This window comes from Protopterus annectens, chromosome 4.part1 (assembly GCF_019279795.1).
Source record: "Protopterus annectens isolate FY-2018-M chromosome 4.part1, PAN1.0, whole genome shotgun sequence".
NCBI classification, from domain to species: Eukaryota; Metazoa; Chordata; order Ceratodontiformes; family Protopteridae; genus Protopterus; species Protopterus annectens.
Genome location: NC_056734.1, coordinates 442,573,883 through 442,596,974, shown reverse-complemented (window position 1 = coordinate 442,596,974; position 23,092 = coordinate 442,573,883). Strand labels below are relative to the sequence as shown.

The following is a 23,092-nucleotide window of genomic DNA, read 5'->3' as shown; positions in this document are numbered from 1 at the left end:
TACAGCATTACATAATACCAGCAGACTATTTACAGTGATTACATAAGTAAGCAAGTTAAACAAGTTCCACAGGTTAGAGTTTATCCCGAGCATAAGTCAGGATTAAATTAAATTACACAGTAAACTGGTTAACAGATTTTTACACATTCTAGAGAGAGTTAGCCAGGCTTGATACATTGACATAGCCAGTTAAGTGCCAACTGTTGTTTGAGCCTAGTTTTAAATTGACCTAAGGTAGAAATTAAGGTAATATCAGCTGGAAGAGAGTTCCAGGGTCTACTTACAGAGTTTGCAAAGAGAGAGTCACCGGCTGAGTTAATAATTTTGCTACTCTGAATTAGTAGTTTGTTAGAGGATCGAAGCGGTCAAGGATTGTTATAGGGGATGATAATGTTTTTAAGTGCAGGAGTATTGTCCGGATTATAGAGGATTTTATAGGCCATAATCAGTTGGTTATACTGGATTAGGCTGGGTAGTTCAAGCCACCCAAGCTGATTTAGATTGATGCAATGATGTGTCCTAAAAGGCAGCCCAGTGGCAAACCTGGCAATGTGGTTGTAGCAAATTGAGAGTTTTTTAAGGACAGTCTTGTTTAAATTCGAGTGTAGAGGGGATGCATACAGAAGGGTTGAAAGAAGGTGAGAGCGAGCTATGGCAATTTTAGCTGGAGGGGTTAGGAAGGCTTTTATTCTGTAAAGTGACCCTAGTTTTTATTGATGGTTTTGATAGTTTGGTTAACATGTAGGTCGAATTTTAGATTATTATCTATGATGACACCTAATAGTTTTGTAGAGGGGTCAGGAGAGATTATTGTGCCATCACTTGAATTTATGGTAAAGGTGAAAGCGGTAGACCTATGTGTTGGTGAAAATAACAGCATTTTAGTTTTTTTGGGATTTAGGATCAGATGACGTTCAGAATATGTTTTTAAAATTTCAGTTTCAGAATAGCAGTGATTGATTAATCATAACTGTCACTCACTGCCTACTTTACCATTACTCTGCCTACAATTTACTGTTGGGTTAGTGCATAAATCTGTCACTGTTATAAAGCAAACAACTGTTATCCTAACCCAACAAGAGGACTAAAGTACATAAGCAGTGGCTTGTACATTAATTGCCTTGAGCAAACCAGCGATTTAATATTCTATATGCATTGCTTATAGTTCCGTGATTGCATACATTGGGCATTACAGAACTCAGGATGCAGGCTATATGTGCTTCTATACATTCCCTAGTGTTGAGGTCAGAGAGTAAGCATGCCCCCACTGATTACCTAATTTAAGGACACTTCTGTGGGAGTGGGTGTGATTGTGCAATGCTGGTTTACTAATTCTAATCTCTTACTTTTGCTATGGACACATAATTTAAGAAAATTGTTATGCTGCTCTCAAAATGCAGCCAATGTCAAAGTACAAACTTCTCATCTACACAACCAACTCAAGGAGGGCTTGTTGTTACTGTATCTCATCTTTCTATACCTAAACAGCATACCCATAATACCTTATTTTAGCTCTGCCTCTTTTGGTGAGGAGTCACACGTTCCTTTCATTTACTTTCCTTAACCCATTTAGATCACTAATTAAAGCAGATTCTCCTGCAATTTTTTTCAAGAGAAATGTTCAAAGAAATATATTCATTGAATCCTTCATGTATAACGCAATTTTTAAAAATCACAGTGAAATGTCAACCACAATTAATGTAGCAATAAAATGTATTGTAGCATACCATGAAAAGACTGACTACTAGGCACCTTTGTGAGAATGGTATAAAAGATAGATGTATTCATTTATTTTATCAGTTTGTCATGAAAGATTAAAAAATCTTATTCAAAAGGAATGCACATTTTTTCTTTTTTGCCTAGAGGAAACATCTTCACCATACCTTCAGAAAAGTTTACGGTTACTGCATTAATAATTTTAATATTCTGTTTTACTATCAGTAGTATTACCATTGTTTGTGACTTACATATCTCTTATAGACATATTCTTTAATTTTCAAGTTTTCTATTGAATACACTAAAATTAATCTTTTCATAGCAGAAGGTGAAACCACAACGTCAGCAACTACAAGCACAGTTCCATATACAACAAGCATAACTGCAGGTATAGTATAAAACTTACACTTCATTATGTGGGTTGTAAAGTGTGCATTACACAAGCAGCCTAAAGGACAATATGCATTTTATAATATCTGTGACAAATGGCGGTGATGTATGCCATGGTCCAGTTGCATGTGTGGACTATACTATTTTTTTTCACATGAACACTTTTGGACAACAAATTGATCTACTTGATCAGCCTATATAATCAACTTTCCTCATTCATTAATTGTTTGAACAGTTTAAAGAATAGTGGTCAAATGTTCTGAGACTCATAAAATCCTAACTGAAGATTTAAACAGGCATATGGAATCCATAACGGGAAAATCTTTACTTGTAATCTGAAACAGAGTGGCTATTGAATACACAGTACCACACAAGCCACCACTGTCATAAGCAGTAATGTATGTCATCAGGAAATATGATGTGGAAATACCTCCCCTGGCAATGCAAGTTTCAGGTATGACAGCTGCATTGGTGTAGGAGTCAGTTATAGTAACAAAAGTTAACCTTGTGTACAAATGCTGCTGCTACTAGTAAGTATAGTAAAATATAAGTGGCATTGAAACGAGAAAGTGAATGTATTAATATTGGCATAATATTAAATCAGTTGCAGGGGATATGCCATTCTATTCATGTCTCATAATTCTGATCAATTCAGTTCCAAACCTGAATATCTAGTTATACAGGATAATTACATTTGGATCTTGGAAACACATGCATAAGATTAACTATTCAAGGCCTATGAAAGCAAAGCCTTTGCATGCAGAGATGTGGAGAGTGTGGGGAGTGAAGTCCCCGCAGAAAAATGGCTGTTAAAAAAAGGTAATTTCAGTGCAGTTTAAGCACTGAGGCTTATAAATATTTTATTTATTTTTATTTTACATTTGTTGACCAGGATAGTCCGACTAGATGCATGTCCATTTTCAGCGGAGGCCCGGGGAGAAAAGCTCCAAGGGTAAGCAGATACAGCATTACATAATACCAGCAGACTATTTACAGTGATTACATAAGTAAGCAAGTTAAACAAGTTCCACAGGTTAGAGTTTATCCCGAGCGTAAGTCAGGATTAAATTAAATTACACAGTAAACTGGTTAACAGATTTTTACACATTCTAGAGAGAGTTAGCCAGGCTTGATACATTGACATAGCCAGTTAAGTGCCAACTGTTGTTTGAGTCTAGTTTTAAATTGACCTAAGGTAGAAAGTAAGGTAATATCAGCTGGAAGAGAGTTCCAGGGTCTACTTACAGAGTTTGCAAAGAGAGAGTCACCGGCTGTGTTATTAATTTTGCTAGTCTGAATTAGTAGTTTGTTAGAGGATCGAAGCGGTCAAGGATTGTTATTTTAGAGGACAACACAAAAAGTGAACAAAACAGTCACTTTGGATAGTACAATACTTCAGTTTCTGACATTTTAAAATAATTTTTGTTATTAGTCTATAACATCAGAAGGTTAACTTTGATAAAATGATTGATTAATGAGAGGCCTTTCTCCTTTCTGAATGATAAACCAGATGACACTGCAGAACAATAGCAGATTTTTGATGTTCTGAAATATATGTATATTTAGCAAAATTGGGCTTTAAGATAATGTCACTGACCAGTGCCTGGATAAAGTGTAAGCATAACAACATAATGCATTGTGAGCCTGATGTTACTTGGACTCTGAAACTTTACAAGTAAATTGTCCTTCAAAGTATGGAATCTGACATCCCCACCACCACCTCTTCCTGCTAATATATGTCCTGCTGCCTTCGCTGTACTTCCTTGGAGTAGGAAAAAACAGCATGTGGTTGTATTAGGTTAGGCTGAAGTGTAGAAAAAAAAACAATCTGCATGAAAATTGGGACAGATAGAGCTGCAGAATGCCAAGAGGACAATATGACTGCAAGGAATTTTTTGATAAAAAAATGAGAATAATAATCAAAGCACTAATAAAAAAACACATTTATTATAGAGGAATATCTGGGTATTGGTCATGCCCCAACAATTGATGTATAGTGAAAAAGAAATTAAGTTGTCTCTAATTTTTGAATAATTAATTATGGGGGCTAGGGCACAGAAAGACTGCTTGTATACCCAGCACTGAATTTCTCAAAATATTTAGAACAACTGTAAAAAAAATATATATATATATATATATATATATATATATATATATATATATATATATATATATAAAGTGCAACAAGTGAATGCATGAATAAAAAAGACTGCCTTTTATAAAGATTTGTACTTTTATATCATGTTTTTCAAACATAATTATTTAGTGTGCAATTCTTAATGTCTGCATGTTTTTTGCCGTGGAAATGTTAGTATGAATATGTATGTTTCCATAGTAAACAAAGATAAGTAAAAGGACTGATATAAATACAGACTGGTCTGTTGGAGGAAGATCAAATTAGTCAAAAGACTAATAGAAGATCTGCTTAAAACTAACCAAACAAAAACATTTAAACCATGTAAGTGAAGAATCAAACCTCTGACATTTTCAAGCTTAAGCTGGTAAAAGGAATACTATGGTATCTTGCAATTATTATAGAAAATAAAAACAAAACAGTCAATCTGATCTTTATAAAAACAGGCAAGTAGATGTTATATCTGAAATGATACACTAATTAACACTCATAGATATTGCCATTTAAAAGCAATAATTCATATAATTATCCAGATTGATGAAGTTTTAAAAGCTGGTCAGGTAGACCAAGCTACAAAAAGTTGTATTCAACCATAAATCTTTTTTTACAGCATACTGTAATCAGTAATGCAAAAATTGGTATACAATCTGTAACTCTTATAAGTTTCTCTCCATAATGATACCTCACCACAGAGATATATACACAGCCAGAACCATAGTAAATTTATGGACAAGAGAGTTTACATGAGATTAAAGGTAGCATGACAGAAATATTTTTGTCTGTCAAGAAAGCAAGGAAACCACATGCAGTTTTGCTCATTTTAACACAGAACTTAAAATAATTTGATAGAGTTTAATGACAATAACAGTTTGGGAGGATATGATAAATCCTTCATTCTTCAAATAGTGATTTGTTTTTTAGATGAGTAGTTTAACCTCTCTGAAGTATGAACACTTTTGAGGACAGTGACAGAAATCTATGTTGCATTAGTCTGACATAATATGGATGCTAAAATAATGTATTTGTTGTCTAAAATGACCTGAAAACTAAGCTAATGTACAGTAAATTGCGTAAATCATTGGGGCTGAGTATGCAGTGCCAACATCCATGCCCTGGTAAATTTATTTTATACTTGAACTCAGTGTAATGAAGCTATATGCCACTAAAGTATATGTGGATGGATGTCTGTCCTGACTCACAGGATAAAATTCTACCAGCTTTATGTAGCTGTACAACTTAATGTAAGCTACTTTAAGAAGGCATGCTTTCATGATGATTTTTTGGACTAGAAATTATGCTTGAGTGAATGAAATTTATAAGCAAAAGTTAGTTGTGTTTTTCCATTTGAAATGTCTGCACCTTATCTGCACATAAAGATATTTTACTGCATTAATGCAATATACATTGAGTTAGAATGAAACAAACGTTTTTTTTCTAATATTTATTTGGACTAACTCTTTTTGTACTTTTTAACCATAGCACAAACCACAGCTGCATTTAATGCAAGTACATTACCAGCAACAACAAAACCAGTTACAGGTATGAGGCAGCATTTTTACTATGTATTTTTTGAGACGTGTGTTGTAGTGCGGTTTAAATGACAATACATAAGCTAGAAAGGTTGTTGCAAAAGGTACAGAAACATTTTCAACTGGCTGCCAGCGTGTATGATGCACACTTACGTTTCATTTCTAGGGCCCCATATAGGTACATGTAAAAGCTATTAAATTTCAGCATTTTATTTGTTCACAAAATGTTTCTCCCCTCCCTCACATTTTTTATGTACCATTCTTTTTCCTTCTCTTTCCTGCCTTTGGTGTCTCACTTTGCTCCTTCAAAGACAAACACCGGCCCTACTACAGCACCACGCCACTTACAGCTGAGGGAAAAAACATTTAAAGCTGCTTAGCAAATGGTCCATGAGGGCAGGAACAAAGAAGTTTCTCCTTTCCTTCCCACACATTAGCTTTCTTTTATGTAACATTTTAAATGTATTCCTACCATGTGGCTGGAAGGTGAAACATGCCTCGCCACACAGAAAACAAACACATCCTTTCCCCACAAACACTGGTCATATGCTTCTTCAGTCTAACTCTTATAAAGGGGGTGGTGCGGTGGTGCAGCAATTAGCATTGTCGCCTCACAGCAAGAGGTTCTCTGATTCAGTTCTTGGCTGGGGGTGGCTTCTGTGTGGAGTATGCATGTCCTTGCATTCATGTGGGTTTCCACCAGGTGCTCCAGCTTCTTCCATTATCCCAAAGACATGCGTCTGGAGCATTTCTGCCCGGGCCTCTGCTGAAAATAGGCTCTGTCCTACTCAGACTTTCCAGTCAACAAATGTTAAATAAAATAAAGTACAAATAATAACATAAACAAAACCATCCTGAACAATTAAGAAACAGCACTTCCTAATGCATTTTCTCAGGCATTGCCTGCATAAAATAAGTAAATAAAAATAGTACAGGCTTGCACCTGGCACCTCTAACACTAAAGGCAAAGGCATGCAGAAGGCACCAGTGCATCACCTGGGAATATACCAGTATAAAATCTCATCTGGAAGAAAATGGTGGCATGAAAACTTTCTATTAGAAGCTACTCTATGAGAGGGAATACCTAGTCAGAGGCAAAAGATAGTACAGTTGTCTAAGTAAACGTATCATAACTTTAGATGTCTGTATGATCGCTGCTGCAGTAACCTAAGCTATATGGGCTATATCCTAAAAAGGACATAATGGCTATCCAGCTTCCAAAGCTTCAGGGTACCTTCCATGCACCCAGCCATTAGCCAGCTTGAGCTGTCTAAAAGTTAGGTTTGGATGCCAAGCCCTTCTGAGCTTTCATGCCAACCCAAAGACAGGAAGGCTAAAGCCCTGAGAAGGACAGTGGTTGGAAAAAATCATGATAATAAATGTCAATAACCTGGATAAAAAGGGTCTATATTATAACATCGAAGTTCAAAAACTTTGAATGTTATAATATCGAACCCTTTAGTGAGAAAGCTGAGAATAGCAAAGCCTCGGTACATCGAAATTTTACCTAGGGTAAGATTTTGGTGGTCTGTGGCTTTGCTATTTACAGCAGTGTGGTGCGATGGTTACGGACCGGGTTTAGGGAAGTGAGTGAATGGAGGTTACGGATTGGGTTCAGGTAAGTGTGGTGCGATGGTTACGGACTGGGTTAAGGTAAGTGAGCGAACGGACTGGGTTAAGGTGAGTGTGCGGTAGTTAGGGACTTTAGGGTTAGGGCGCGGGTGAGGTGAGTGCGCGGTAGTGACAGACTTTAGGGTTAAGGGTGGGTTAAGTGAGTTAGGGTTAGGGACTGGGTCAGGTAAATGTGCGATTGTGTGGACATAAGGGTTAGGGTGGGGTAGGTGAGTTAGGGTTAGGGAGCAGGTAAGGTGAGTGTGTGATAGTTAGGGACCTTAGGGTTAGGGTTGGGTTAAGGTAAGTGGGTAGCTAGTGGTGTATGTCTGGTTTAGTGTAGGGTTTCGTGAAGTGTATGTGTGTGGATTATTTATTTTGGTGTGCTTGAGTTGTGTGTATGTTTGTCGGAACAGCAAATTTTTTCCCTGGGAAAAAATTCGCTCTCCTGACTGTTCGGTTTTCTGGTGTTTCGATTGAATGGGTTCGATATTATAACATTCAATGTTTTTAGACTTCAATGTTATAATATAGACCCGTATAAAAACATACAAAAAACAATGGAGGTGGAGGAAGGGAGGGAGTGGCTACTGCAGCAGTGACCATTCTAAGATCTACTGTTATGATACGTTTACTTACACAACTGTACTATGTTCTTCATCTGATCACTGCTGGTGTAGCATAAGCTATATGAGCAGATTATCATAGCTTAGATAGACTAGGAGGAGGAAGGAAAAGGGTTTGGGGGCCCGTGAAGGATGAACCTAGCAAAGCCTGTTTTAGACTTGGAGAAGGAATCCAATTTATAGTGCTTTCTAAAAGTACGCACAGGTAATGAAGTTGCTGCTTCTAGACTACTTCTAGAACCCAACCCTTTTCAAAAAGCCACAGAAGGAGCCGAGGCCTTGGTCAAATGAGCATTGACCCTTGCTGGAATAATTTTCCTGTGGTGGGAGTAACAAAACGTAAATAGCATAATATAACCATTTGAAAAAAAGGTCTGTTTTGACACTGGTTGTCCTTTCTTCTTACTTGTTTGTGGACATCCAAGGTATGAAGTAACCTTTCTGTCTCATTTTTTGCTTCTGAAAAAGAAACAAGGAGATGGATAGTTTATAATAAAGAAAATGTGGTTACCACATTATGCATAAAACAAAGATTCATTCTCAAATAAACACTATCTTGGTGAAAAATGAAATAAGGTTGACTTACCATAAGAGCTCATAACTGAGATGCCCTTCTTACAGAGGCCAGAGTAATGGATAAAACCGTTTTCCATGTAAAGAACATTAAGTTGGCCTGATGAATGCTTCAAAATGGAGTAACGGTTAGTTTTTCTAACACAAAGTTAAGAACCCAAGGAGAAGCCACCTTTTTTTCTAGATTTCTTGTGCAACGCCCCTTTCAAAAACATTTTCACATGAGACTGCATTGAAAGGGGGATCCATGTGCAGACATGCAAAAATGGCTGACAATTGAACCTTGATATAGGAGTAAGACAGGACATAGAATAGTAACTCACACAAATAATGTAAATCCAGAGAAACAGAAACCATGAATGGGTGCTTGTTCTTTTGTTGGCACCAACTAGAAAGCCTCTTCTGTTTGCTAATTCATGATTTCCTTGTAGCAGAGTTTTTTGCTTCTGTTAATACCTGTTGCCCATCATCTGGAAAAAAAAGATGCCTAAAAGGTAATAAGATCCTTGCCCCAGGCAGTCACTTAGGGTCAGGATGCATCAAACACCCCTAGTCTTGTGCAAGAGAACCAGTCTGTGGTAATTGCCCCTGACTATTTGCTGAAGAAGGGGAGACCCATTGTTGCCTACTTGCCTGGACTAGAAGGGAGTTACCACAGTGATCTACGTGGAGTCCTTCTGAATTTTCAGAAGTACCCTGAGTATTACTGGAAAGGGTGGAAAAGCATCTAGGAACATTACTTTCCAAGGAGAAGAAAGACATCTGTCTTTCAGGCCTTTTTGTATGGAGTCCTGGAGCAGAATTCTACCAGTTGATTGCTTAGAGGGTAGGAAAAAAGATCTCTTTGTGGTGCTCTCCACAGAGGGATCAAATCTTGGAAGACCCTCTAATTCAGCTTCTATTTGTGACAGTCTATTGCCTACCACACAATTTTGCTCTGATGGAATGTAAGATGCCTGTAGAGTAAGGTTGTGCTGAAAAGTTATATTCTGAGTTACGACAGCTAGACTGCACAGAGGGCATGATCTGGTTCTCCTTACTTGTTTATGTACCACATCACTGTAGTGTTGTCTGTAAATACTTTTAGAGGTCCAGTGGACCATAGATGATTAAGAGAGTTGAGAGCATTTATGAGAGATAAAACCTCTATTATGTTCATGTATTTTGGATTCTAAATACCCTAAAATTTCATCACCATAGACACTGATCCCCAAGCAGGTGGGGAGAATGGGATGCCTGGATTCTAAGAGATTTGGTTCTCCAACATATAATCTCACTTTTTGTAAATTCTAGAATTGGAATTTGAAAAGTCAAGGGATGTCTGTGCTGGGACTATAGAGATTTCAGGTATCACTGTAACGTCTTCATGTGGAGCCTTGATAAAGTCATCATGAGCATCATTGATGCCACGACACCCAGAATCATGAGGATTTCCCTTGTTAATACAGAAGCCTGAGTGGAAAACCTTAGGAATAGATCTAAATAAGGATGTATTTTTCTTGTGGAAGAAAAGCTCTTTTTTAACTCTGATGTCCAGCAGACACATAGAAAAACAATCCTGTGAGAAGGAATCAGAAAAGACTACTGAATATTCATTTGGAATCTCAGCCTGGGAAGGAAATCCCTTTTTTTATTCCAAATACCCTAAACTTTTATCACTCTAGACACTGATCCCCAAGCTGGAGGGATTAGCTGAACAAAGCTGTGCAAAGATAAGCAAGTCATCTAAATAAGTGAAAATGTGAATACCTTGCAGTTTGCAGAAGGTTGTTACAGGAAGCAAGACAATTTTTGAATACCCTTGGAGCATTAGATAACACAGAGGGTAAAGCAGATAACTGATAACATGATGCAGATACACAAAACCTTAAGAAATGTCTGAAATATGGATCTATAGGAATGTGATGATATACATTTTTTTAAATGTAAGTTCACAAGGAAACTTGAATGGGGAATACACAGTAACAAGTTGTGAAGTGACAGTATTTTGAACTTGTCAGTATCTCAGATTGGAACAGAAAGGACAGGTCCCAGACTGGCATCCAGGAGCTTCTTTCTTTGGCACCAGAAACATCCTTTAAGAAAATCCTTCTCCTAACAGATGAGGAAGGACAGCTTCTCTCACTCCCTGAGCCAGCATATGTTGGATGACTGCAATGCAAAGAGGAGTTTGGTCTGGGAGATGAGGAATACCCTGTAAAGAAGGAAGAGAGTTTCACTGCCATCTGTGTGTATAACCTTTTTAAAGTTCAAATAGTGCTAGATTTCACTTAGCTTATATTTTGTTGAATCTATATCCATACGTGTTATATAGCTTGGAATTTTTTTTTTCTCTTAATCTAAAATGTAATATGCTATTATAATTTGCTAAATCTTAGTAATGTACTTATGTTATTGTGATTCTATTCTGAAGTGTGAAGCTTTTCTCCCCGGGCCTCCACTGAAAATGGACATATATCCAGTTGGACTAGCCCGGTCAACAAATGTAAATAAAATAAAATAAATTAATAAATATGCATAACTGTCCATTACAGATGGCCACAGTTATCATTTTACAGAAGAACTATCTGTGATGTCCTTTTCATGTAATGACTGCAGTAGAGTGACATGCCAGGAAAACAAGTTTGAGTAAAGCACATCCTCTTTCGACACATTCACACTCTGTCCTACATAATATTTTAAACCAGTGAACAACAATGTAGATAAATTCATCTTCCCTCTGGGCACTATGGTGTCCACAACTGGGAATTCATAGCAAACGCATGCCTACCTTCTTTCCCTAGCACTACAGTGTTTAAAGCAGGGAATGTCAATGTACAGTCACATTTCCTCATCTGCAGTACAATGGCCAAAACAGGTTATCATATATTATTTATTTCATTATTTTATTTTATTTTACCTTTGTTGACCAGGCTAGTCTAACTGGATATATGTCCATTTTCAGTAGAGGCCCGGGAAGATAAGCTCCAAGACAGAAACATGAAAAATTAACAAAAAAAAAATGACTAAATAGCAGCATTCATTATATACAATGCATATTCCAGGTTAAAACAGAAAATTCAGTGAGGACAAAAAAAAATCCTTACAGTAGAAGAATGCATATAAAATACAACATACAGGTTGTTGTTGGGTCTTTCGGCTTTTCCCGGTTAGGGGTCGCCACAGCAGAACTCCGGTCCGTTAATGACTGGCAGTTGATTTTTACGTGCCGAGTTACCAGCCCTCATGCACAACCTTCAATGAAGATACGCCCATTCACGCATGTCTCCATGCAGAAGACGCTCTAGCTGAGAGTCGAACCGGACAGCGTCTTACTGTGAGGTGACAAAGCTACCGCAGCACCACCATCGCAGATATACAATACAACATACAGGTACTACTCATGAACTGTTATATATTCCTTTTTGAATATAAATACATACTCACTCTAAAATACACTGAGTTCAACCTCTGTGAATACTTTCTACAGAGGAATTTCTTTTATTTTAATACAATTAACCTGTCTTCTTCTTTGATTTTATTTCTTCTTTTTATGTATTATACCTGTATTATACAATACAACATACAGGTATAATACATAAAAAGAAGAAATAAAATCAAAGAAGAAGACAGGTTAATTGTATTAAAATAAAGAAATTTCTCAGTAGAAAGTATTCACAGAGGTTGAACTCAGTGTAGTTTTAGAGGGAGTATGTATTTATAGTCAAAAAGGAATATATAACAGTTCATGAGTAGTATGGGATAGGCAGAGCTAAGTTTAAGCAGATAGATAGATGCCTAGTCAGGTTTAGTACAGGGGAATAATCCAGTGTGCTCTAAGGAAAAGTTTCAGTCTGTTTTTGAAGAGTGATAAAGAGGGAAGAGAGGAAAGGTCACTGGGGAGAAGATTCCAGGTTTTTCCGACAGCATTGGAAAAGAGAGAATCCCCAGCCTTGTTGTTAGGTTTAGAGATATGTACAAGAAGTTTGTGTGAAGAACGTAAGGACTTCAGATTTGTATATGGGGTGATGAGGGTAGATAGAATTGGAGTACTGGAAGGTTTATAAAGAGTTTTATGGGCAATCGTTAGTTGATGGAATTTAATCAGGTTTTGTGGTTCCAGCCATCCTAGCTGCTTTATATTTATGCAATGGTAGCTTCTGAAAGGGTTGCCTGTTGCAAATCTGGCAATGTTATTGTAGGACATTTCCAGTTTGCTGAGGTTATTTTTAGATAGCTTAGTAAAAATGGGCGAGGCATAGAAGAGTGTAGGGATTAGATGAGTGTGAGCTATAGTTGTTCTGGCTGTGGGGGAAAGGAAGGGTTTAATCCTATAGAGAGAGACAAGTTTTTTGTTGACAGTTTTTATAGTATTGTTGATATGGATGTCAAAGTTCAGATTGTTATCAATGGTGATACCCAGTAGTTTGGTGGTTGGGTCTGGTGATATAATGGTACCATTGGTGGATGTAACTGAGAAATCAAAAGGAGAGGACTTGTGAGGAGGATTGAAGAGGAGGAGTTTAGGTTTTTGGGGGTTCAAAAGAAGGCAACGCTGAGTGAACCATTGTTCAACTGTGTTAAATACCTTCTAGGTAAGAGAGTGAAGTTCAAATGTGGATTTGGTTGAGCATATAAGTGTGGAGTCATTAGCATATTGTATGCATGTGGCTTGGTGGATGGCTAGATGAAGGTCATTAATAAATATGGAGAAGAGGAGAGGTCCTAGTATGGACCCTTGAGGGACACCTAGGGTAACCGATTGGAGGGTAGATAGAGTCTTATGCCAAATTACTGCCTGTTGTCTTTTATCTAGGTAGGACTGGAACCATTTTATGGTTCTATATAGTAGGAATGCTTATCCTTGGTAGCTGAAAGTACAGTGACCAGGGCAGGAAATGACAGTAATGGAACTTACAACCAGAATCCCCTGACACTACAATGTCCAAAGAAAGCATCAGGCTTCTCCATCTCCCAAAGCATAAAGCAAATGGATTCTGCTGTGCAAAGCATTTTATGACTATGCTGAGGATGGGAGGGGCTCTTAAGTGTGTGGCAAGGCTATATATATATATATATATATATATATATATATATATATATATATATATATGGTTCTACCTTACATAGTCGACAGTGCAGAACACCGACAACGCAATCATCGACACCACATAATCGACAGTGCATAAACACGACACCTCACATGCCCGACAACGAAATAACCGACGGTTCACAAACGCGAAACCTCATACGCTGCACACAGCACAATAACAACAATCAACAAACAAAACACATCCCCTGTCCAAAAACCACACACACAACACAAGCACACCAAAATCCTTACAAACCCACACTAAACCTCACATACACAACTATCTACAACCCTAACCCAAACCCTAACCCAAACCCTAACCCTAAGGTCCGTCACTATCGCACACTCAGCTAACCCGCGCCCTAACCCTAACTCACTTAACCCGCCCGTAACCCAAAGACTTTCACTACCTCACACTTACCTAACCCACGCCCTAACCCTAACTCACTTAACCCACCCCTAACCCAAAGACTTTCACTACCGCACACTTACCTAACCCGCGCCCTAACCCTAACTCACTTAACCCACCCCTATCCCCACAGACCGTCAATATCCACACTTACCTTACTCGCACCCTAACGTCAGTCACTACCGCATACTTACACAGCCTTTTCTCATGTCGGTATCCTCGGCATCAGTGTTTTCATCCGTTAGTCTTCTGCATTTTCAATCTTCTGGCGATCGCGATTGCGTTGTCGATGTTCTGCACTGTCGACTATGTAAGGTAGAACCATATATATATATATATATATATATATATATATATGTGTGTGTGTATAGATATATATATGGGTCTACCTCAACCCATCAAAATTATGTTTCAACGAAACATAATTAAGCAAACTCTTTTTTGCGAAAGTGCATTTTTACGAAAATGCACTTTCATAAGAAAGGCAATTAAGCAAACAGCAACGGGGGTTGTTTCTTAGATTGTGGCACAGCAGGATAACGGAATATTCCCTTTTCCTCACTGTAGTGCGATCTGGGAGTGAGAATATAAAGTAGTTGATGTGGTGTGGGGGGTGCATGGGGGCTTGCCCCCTTCATAAACGTGGTTTGTGTTGCGTTTTTTTTCAATTTATTTGTATTTCGTGAAAATGCACTTTCGTGAAAAAGAGTTTGTCTGTTTACGTGTCATTGAAATGTAATTTCGATGGGTCGAGGTAGTCACACAAACACACACATATATATATATATATATATATATATATATATATATATATATATATATATATATATATATATATAAATATATATATATATATATATATATATTTTTTTTTTTTTTTTTTAATTTATTTATTTATACAGAGGGTGCTGATGGTTTTATTTCTCATTTTGGTGAAGCAACAGTGCCACTCTGTTGCTTTGCCTAGCTACCATGAGGTATGTATTTTAAGCTTTTAAGAATAAGTTGGTATGTTCTACATATATTATGTTTAGGTGGCAGCATCTGAAAGCATTTGCTCTAGTATTATCTAATAATAACACAGCATAGGAATTTTCTTGTCAAATAATATTTCCATTGTTCAAGAAATACTGCAGGTATAGGGTAATTTATTAAGTTAAGGCTGTCAAGTGGTTTATTGATTTGCTTTAAATTCAGTTAAATAAGTGGGCAATATTTACAGGCAGTTAATGCTGCTTTGTTTTTTTTTTTTTTGTGGGGGAAACGTGAACGTGTTAAGTTTGTTTTTCCTCTTTGCTCACCTGTCAATTGCTATATAATAAAAAGGAGTATTTTTTATTATTATTAAAAAAAAAGAGGAAAGGTATAGTAAAAGCTTGTTATGAAATGAAACTGTCAACAGGTTTAAGGAATTTTAATAATCTTCCTTAATTTCGGACATCCCTTAATGCTGTTTTCCTTTGGGGTTTCACTTTGAAGCCTATCAGCTCTTCCCTTGTTCTCAACTACCCTGCTAGATAGTTATAAAAAAGGGAGTCTGTCAAAATAGTAAAATAATGATGAAAAGAAGTGCTACAGTGTAGGTTCTTAAATAACAGTGAGCACATCAGTTTTAACCACTTGTACAGCTTTCTTTTTCAGTAGAACTTACACAAGAGTTGTTTCCTGGTACTTCTTCCTGTTCTTCATTTGATGACTGCTAAAGTAACGTAAGATATGGGGGTTATGTTCCGCCAAGGACATAATATCCATGCAGCTTCCAAAGCATCTGGGCACCTTCCATGCACCCAAAGTGTTAGCTCATGCTGAGCTTCCTAAAAGTTAGATTTGGTCACCAAGCCCTTCACAGCTTTCCTGACATTGAAAGAGTACTCATTTGTAAGGTTTTTAGATTCAACGTTCTGTATACACTGTTCCTTTGCTGTGCAGGTAAGTTCTCTTGGGAAAAACTACCACTTTATTTCTTTTTGTGACAGAAAACCTACTTTTTCTGTAAAATATTTATATTTCAAATAAGAGAAAGTGTTTTTTTATTGTAGTGACTTTTGTTCACTTTAAAATGGGAGTGCTGCTTTTTAACTTTTGTGATAAAAGGTTGTTAAAAATGATTGAAAACTGCATTTTCTGTGGAGAAACTGGTGTTATTTTACTTTTCTTGGGGCTGGGTAAGTATTTGAAGTGCTGTTTACCGTGTTTTTTTTCCAGGGAAAAAGTTTGTATTTTCCAACTTGCCTGTTTTACTATTGTTACTACGCTTCCACTGCAATCAGGCACATTTTTCAGCGTAAGCACAGAACACCTTGCTGGTTCCTGATTATACCTTCTTCAAGCTCCCAGAGGATGTCAAAAATGAAATTTTGACTTCTCTCTTGGACGGAGAACTAGTTTTTGGTTCTTCTACTGCAAACATCATTAAAAACTATGATGAGAGGGGGAAGCTGATTCAAGAGCTCTCTCGGATTTTTCAACCCTCCTTCTCCAAGTTTACCAGGGGATTCTATGTTCCCCCTCATCCATTTTCAATTAGTAAGCTTACTTAGCTGGTAAGCAGAAGTTTAAAAAGCAGTGGCAAGGAGGTTCCTAAAAGAAAGCAGGGACACTTCAGAACAAAGGACAGTCTAATAAGTTTGAATGACTTTATGATGGACTTTCCTACCACCCTGTAAGTCCTTTAATTATTCCAGAAAGTTGAACCTCCATTTCTCTGTTTGGCAGCAGACTGTTTCAAACAAATGAGTAATCCATCAACGTTGCAGATGGCAGTGAAACTCTCTTCCTTCTTTACAGGGTATTCCTCATCTCCCAGACCAAACTCCTCTTTGCATTGCAGTCATCCAACATATGCTGGCTCAGGGGTGAGAGAAGCTGTCCTTCCTCATCTGTTAGGAGAAGGATTTTGTTAAAGGATGTTTCTGGTGCCAAAGAAAGAAGCTCCTGGATGCCAGTCTGGGACCTGTCCTTTCTGTTCCAGTCTGAGATACTGACAAGTTCAAAATACTGTCACTTCACAACTTGTTACTGTGTATTCCCCATTCAAGTTTCCTTGTGAACTTACATTTAAAAAAATGTATATCATCACATTCCTATAGATCCATATTTCAGACATTTCTTAAGGTTTTGTGTATCTGCATCATGTTATCAGTTATCTGCTTTACCCTCTGTGTTATCTAATGCTCCAAGGGTATTCACAAATTGTCTTGCTTCCTGTAACAACCTACTGCAAACTGCAAGGTATTCACATTTTTACTTATTTAGATGACTTGCTTATCTTTGCACAGCTTTGTTCAGCTAATCCCTCCAGCTTGGGTATCAGTGTCTAGAGTGATAAAAGTTTAGGGTATTTGGAATAAAAAAAAGGGATTTCCTTCCCAGGCTGAGATTCCAAATGAATATTCAGAAGTCTTTTCTGATTCCTTCTCACAGGATTGTTTTTCCTATATGTCTGCTGGACATCAGAGTTAAAAAAGAGCTTTTCTTCCACAAGAAAAAATACATCCTTATTTAAATCTATTCCTAAGGTTTTCCACTCAGGCTTCTGTATTAACAAGGGAAATCTTCATGATTCTGGATGTCGTGGCATCAATGATGCTCATGATGACTTTATCAAGGCTCCACATGAAGACGTTACAGTGGTACCTGAAATCTCTATAGTCCCAGCACAGACATCCCTTACCTTTTCAAATTCCAATTCTAGAATTTACAAAAAGTGAGATTATATGGTGGAGAACCAAATCTCTTAGAATCCAGGCATCCCATTCTCCCCACCTGCTTGGGGATCAGTGTCTATGGTGATAACATTTTAGGGTATTTAGAATCCAAAATACATGAACATAATAGAGGTTTTATCTCTCATAAATGCTCTCAACTCTCTTAATCATCTATGGTCCACTGGACCTCTAAAAGTATTTACAGACAACACTACAGTGATGTGGTACATAAACAAGTAAGGAGAACCAGATCATGCCCTCTGTGCAGTCTAGCTGTCATAACTCAGAATATAACTTTTCAGCACAACCTTACTCTACAGGCATCTTACATTCCATCAGAGCAAAATTGTGTGGTAGGCAATAGACTGTCACAAATAGAAGCTGAATTAGAGGGTCTTCCAAGATTTGATCCCTCTGTGGAGAGCACCACAAAGAGATCTTTTTTCCTACCCTCTAAGCAATCAACTGGTAAAATTCTGCTCCAGGACTCCATACAAAAAGGCTTGAAAGACAGATGTCTTTCTTCTCCTTGGAAAGTAATGTTCCTAGATGCTTTTCCGCCCTTTCCAGTAATACTCAGGGTACTTCTGAAAATTCAGAAGGACTCCACGTAGATCACTGTGGTAACTCCCTTCTAGTCCAGGCAAGTAGGCAACAATGGGTCTCCCCTTCTTCAGCAAATAGTCAGGGGAAATTACCACAGACTGGTTCTCTTGCACAAGACTAGGGGTGTGTGATGCATCCTGACCCTAAGTGACTGCCTGGGGCAAGGATCTTATTACCTTTTAGGCATCTTTTTTTTCCAGATGATGGGCAACAGGTATTAACAGAAGCAAAACACTCTGCTACAAGGAAATCATGAATTAGCAAACAGAAGAGGCTTTCTAGTTGGTGCCAACAAAAGAACAAGCACCCATTCATGGTTTCTGTTTCTCTGGATTTACATTATTTGTGTGAGTTACTATCCTATGTCCTGTCTTACTCCTATATCAAGGTTCAGTTGTCAGCCATTTTTGTATGTCTTCACATGGATCCCCCTCTTTCAATGCAGTCTCATGTGAAAATGTTTTTGAAAGGGGCGTTGCACAAGAAATCTAGAAAAAAAGGTGGCTTCTCCTTGGGTTCTTAACTTTGTGTTAGAAAAACTAACCGTTACTCCATTTTGAAGCATTCATCAGGCCAACTTAATGTTCTTTACATGGAAAACGGTTTTATCCATTACTCTGGCCTCTGTAAGAAGGGCATCTCAGTTATGAGCTCTTATGCTAAGTCAACCTTATCTCATTTTTCACCAAGATAGGGTTTATTTGAGAATGAATCTTTGTTTTATGCATAATGTGGTAACCACATTTTCTTTATTATAAACTATCCATCTCCTTGTTTCTTTTTCAGAAGCAAAAAATGAGACAGAAAGGTTACTTCATACCTTGGATGTCCACAAACAAGTAAGAAGAAAGGACAACCAGTGTCAAAACAGACCTTTTTTTCAAATGGTTATATTATACAAAATCGAGCACTATTTGAACTTTAAAAAGGTTATACACACATTACTGTTAGTAAAAAAGAATAACTAGTTTGTGTGAGTGAGAAGATTAGTGTCTGGAGACAGTGGAGGTAGTTAGTCTGGATTTGCACAGGGGCATAACCAGTGCGATTTAAGGTATGGTTTGAGTTTGGATTTAAATAGGGTTGCTGAAGGTAGGGAGGGAGTTCCAGATTTTACCCACTGTGTTAGAGAATAGAGAGTCTCTAGCCAGATTGTTGGTTTTACTTATCTTTACAATTAATTTATTTGATGAGCGCAGGGTCTTCAGGTTTTGTAGGGGATGATTACGTTATTTAGTATTGAAATATTTGTAGGATAATACAGTATCTTATGGGCAATAGTTAGCTGGTTTGATAGAATAAGATTTGACAATTCTAACCATCCTAGTTGATTAAGATTGTTACAATGATGGGTTCTATAGGTAGACCCAGTTGCAACTCTGGCAATATTATTGTAGGAGTTAGCCAACTTGTTCAGATTGCTTTTGCATAGTTTGGTATAGATGGGGGATGCATATAGTAGGGTAGAGATTAGGTGGGTCCGGGCAATGGTGGTCCTGGCTAGTGGGGTAAGAAAGGGTTTGATCCTATAGAGGGAACCTAGTTTCTTGTTTACTGTTTTTATAGTGTTGTTAATATGGGGCTCGAAGCTGTGGTTGTTATCGATTAGTACTCCAAGTAGTTTTGTAGTAGAGTCGTTAGATATGATTGTACCATTGCTAGATGTGACTGTGAAATTCAGTGAGGGGGCTCTGCGGGTGGGAGTAAATAGTAGCATTTTTGGTTTTTTTGGGGGTTCAGGATGAGACATCAGTGAAGAAGCCAATTCTCTACTGTGCTAAATGTGTCTTGGGTTAGGGACTGAAGTTGTGATAGTGAAGAGGCTGAGCATATTAGTGTGGAATCATCCACATGTTGGATAAAGGTAGCTTGAGGTAATACAGAGTGTAGGTCATTAGTAAAAATAGAAAAGAGGAGAGGACCCAGTATGGAGTCTTGAGGGACACCAAGGGCAATTGGGAGGTGGGAAGACAAGTTATTCTCTCATAGTACAGCCTGTTGCCTGTTATTCAGATAGGATTGGAACCATTGTATAGCAAGTGGATTCAGTGAGAACTTTCTAAGTATGTTTATGAGTAGCTGATGATTGACCATGTTGAAGGCTTTTGACAGATCAATGAAGAGGGCTGAGGATAGAGTATCGTTATTACAATTTTTATTAATGCAGTCGGTGAAGGAAAGAAGAGCAGTAGAGGTGCTACAAAATGGTCTGAATCCATGTTGGCAGGTAGCTAGTAGGCTGTTTTCTAGGAGGTGGTTTAATAGTTGTTTATGAATGCACTTCTCCATAATTTTTGCTAGTGGGGATAATATGGCTATAGGCCTATAGTTAGAAAAAATCTTTGGAATTACCACCTTTATGCTGGGGGGACGATATGTGAGATTTTCCAGATTGATGGAATAGTTCCTTCAGAAATAGTTCTATTAATGAGGATGGATATGGGGTAGGCTATAGCTTTGGCTGCTTTTTGCAGGCATTCTGCAGGTGGTAGATCTGCAGAGAGGGTGGTGGGTTTAAGTTTCTTAATAAGGGTGCAGACAAAGGATGTAGGAACGGGTTGGAATTAAAATATTGGGGGGCTGTTAGGGATAATATTGGAAGGAGATGCAGTGTCAGAGGATAGCTGATTGGCCAATTGAATGGTGTCTGTGAAGAAAGTGTTAAAAGAATTGGCAATTTGGTTAGGGCTGTGGAGATTGGAGCCTGAGGGGGTGGGTGTGATTGAGCAACCTGGATGCAAAAGTTTATTGATACCTGACCAGAATTTTTGAGGTTTATTTTGGTGGGTTTGTTGGAGGTGACAGTAAAAGTTTCTTTTATCTAACAATATGGCTTTTTTCGTTTTGTTTCTTAATTGTCAAAATTTTAGTTGATCTGCCAGGTTTTTGGATGTATGCCAGCTAGCCCAGAGTTTGTTTCTATGGAGGATATTTTGTTTGGTAGTTTTTGATAGCCAAGGGGCTGGTTTAGACCTACTTCTTACTATACTAGTTGGGGCATGGTAGTCTAGAATGGTTAAAAATTTATAGTTAAAGAATTTAACGGCTTTTTCTAATGGTAGGTGTTTCAGGGGTGACCAGTCACAAGCTATGAGTTCTTTTTGAAAGCTGTCAGGGTTAAAAGTTTTATTAGATCTTATTTTCTTATATATGGTTGGGTTTGGGGTGTCAGTCTTATACCTGATTAAGAAGGTGAGTGAGTGATCACTTATATCTTCTGGGAGGGTCCCTACTTTGTAAGACTGATTTTTACTGTTTGTGAGAATCCAATCTAGGGTACTGTCATTATTATTATGTTTATTGGTTCTAGTGGGGGCTGTAATGGTTTGTGTAAAACCGTGTAGGTTGATGTGGGTAGAAGGCTGTTCTGATGTGCAAGACATCCAGTTCATATTAAAGTCACCAAGAATTATGGTTTCTTGTGGGTAAGTGGTGGACAGCCAACTTAGGATAGTCACTAAGGTGTTGATATTGTTGCCTGGGGGAGGGTAAATACAGATTATATAAATGGATTTACATTTGTTAAGTTGAACTTTGGAGATAAGAATTTCTGCATTGCTAGTTAGGGGAGGTTTAGAGTCAACAGAGGTGACTTGTAATTCAGATTTATATAAGATTGCTACTCCTCCACATTTCTTAGAGTTGTGGTCAAGTCTCAGGATACTGTAACCTGGGGGAATAACTGTAGTATCTTGTAGCGTTGGCTTGAGCCACATTTCAGAGAGGCAGAGGATGTCAAATGAATGTACATCCATAAGGGCATGTAGGTGGGCAACTTTATTGTTTATGCTTCAAATATTGAGATGGGATATCAGGAGAGAGTTGGAGAGTCTGTTGACCAGATGTGCATTAGTAGAATTTGGGGTTCTAGACTTGATGGTAGTGGTAGAATTTGGGCCAGGGTTTGGGTGTATGTCACCATCAATTAGGGAGTGGATTTGTATTGCCAAAGTGAGTATTAAACCTTTACATATTAGGTTCTCGGGTTTTCTAGCTCTAGGGCTCTAGTATGTGATGTCAGTGAGCCTATGAAATTTGGATGATAAATACTTTGGTGGAGAGGATGTGTAATTGTGGCTATGAGGGATGATGAGTGTTGGTGTGGAGGTTTGTTTCATGGGGTTATGAAAGTGTAGGTAGTTGAGGTGTTCAAATAAAGTAAGTAGATAGGGTATAGCTAAAATAGGTTGAAATGATAGTAGGAGTAAGGGTTTAAAGTGTATATAGGTAGTGTTATGTGACATTGTAGAAGTATTGTGTGTAGGTAAGTATACAGGGATGGGTGCTGATAGATAATGAATAGTGGGAGGTAGGCTCTAGCACTTTAAGGGGTTGGTCTATGTGATTGCTTGTATTGATAGGGGGTGTGGTTAGTGTGTATAAATGTAGAAGCACTGGAGGCGGGTGGAATTTGGGGGCAGGGTAGGGGAGCGGAGTGAGCCCGCAGGAGGAATGGAGCAGGTAGAGCCACAGAAGGAGTGAGTCCTAGGAGAACAATCAGTGGAGAGCTGTTTGTTAAGGTAAGTGAAGGTGGAGAAAGGTGGGAGATGTTAGCCTTGATAGTAGAGATAGAGGAAGTATAGCTAAATGATACAGAGTAAGAAGATATTGGGATAGAGTAGGACTATAATTCTACGAGCTAGAGATACTATGTTCCTGAGGGAAGAGTTTCAAGACAGAATGATAGTTTTAGGACAAAGGCACCACCTAGCGGCCAATG

The 23,092-nt window shown here is 37.9% G+C and overlaps 1 protein-coding gene across 8 annotated transcripts in view; it reads left to right on the top strand.

Annotated features, from left to right (window-relative positions):
- Positions 1 to 23,092, top strand: part of LOC122800909 (hepatitis A virus cellular receptor 1-like) — a 327,925-nt gene that overhangs the window by 210,309 nt on the left and 94,524 nt on the right. For 4 of the 8 annotated variants that reach the window (XM_044070254.1, XM_044070257.1, XM_044070256.1 and 1 more), the window contains exons 6-7: positions 2,039 to 2,104; positions 5,720 to 5,779. In XM_044070254.1, the coding sequence (XP_043926189.1) occupies positions 2,039 to 2,104; positions 5,720 to 5,779 (126 nt within the window). The remainder of the gene's footprint in view (positions 1 to 2,038; positions 2,105 to 5,719; positions 5,780 to 23,092) is intronic. The other 4 variants (XM_044070255.1, XM_044070258.1, XM_044070261.1 and 1 more) reach the window with 2 other exon arrangements.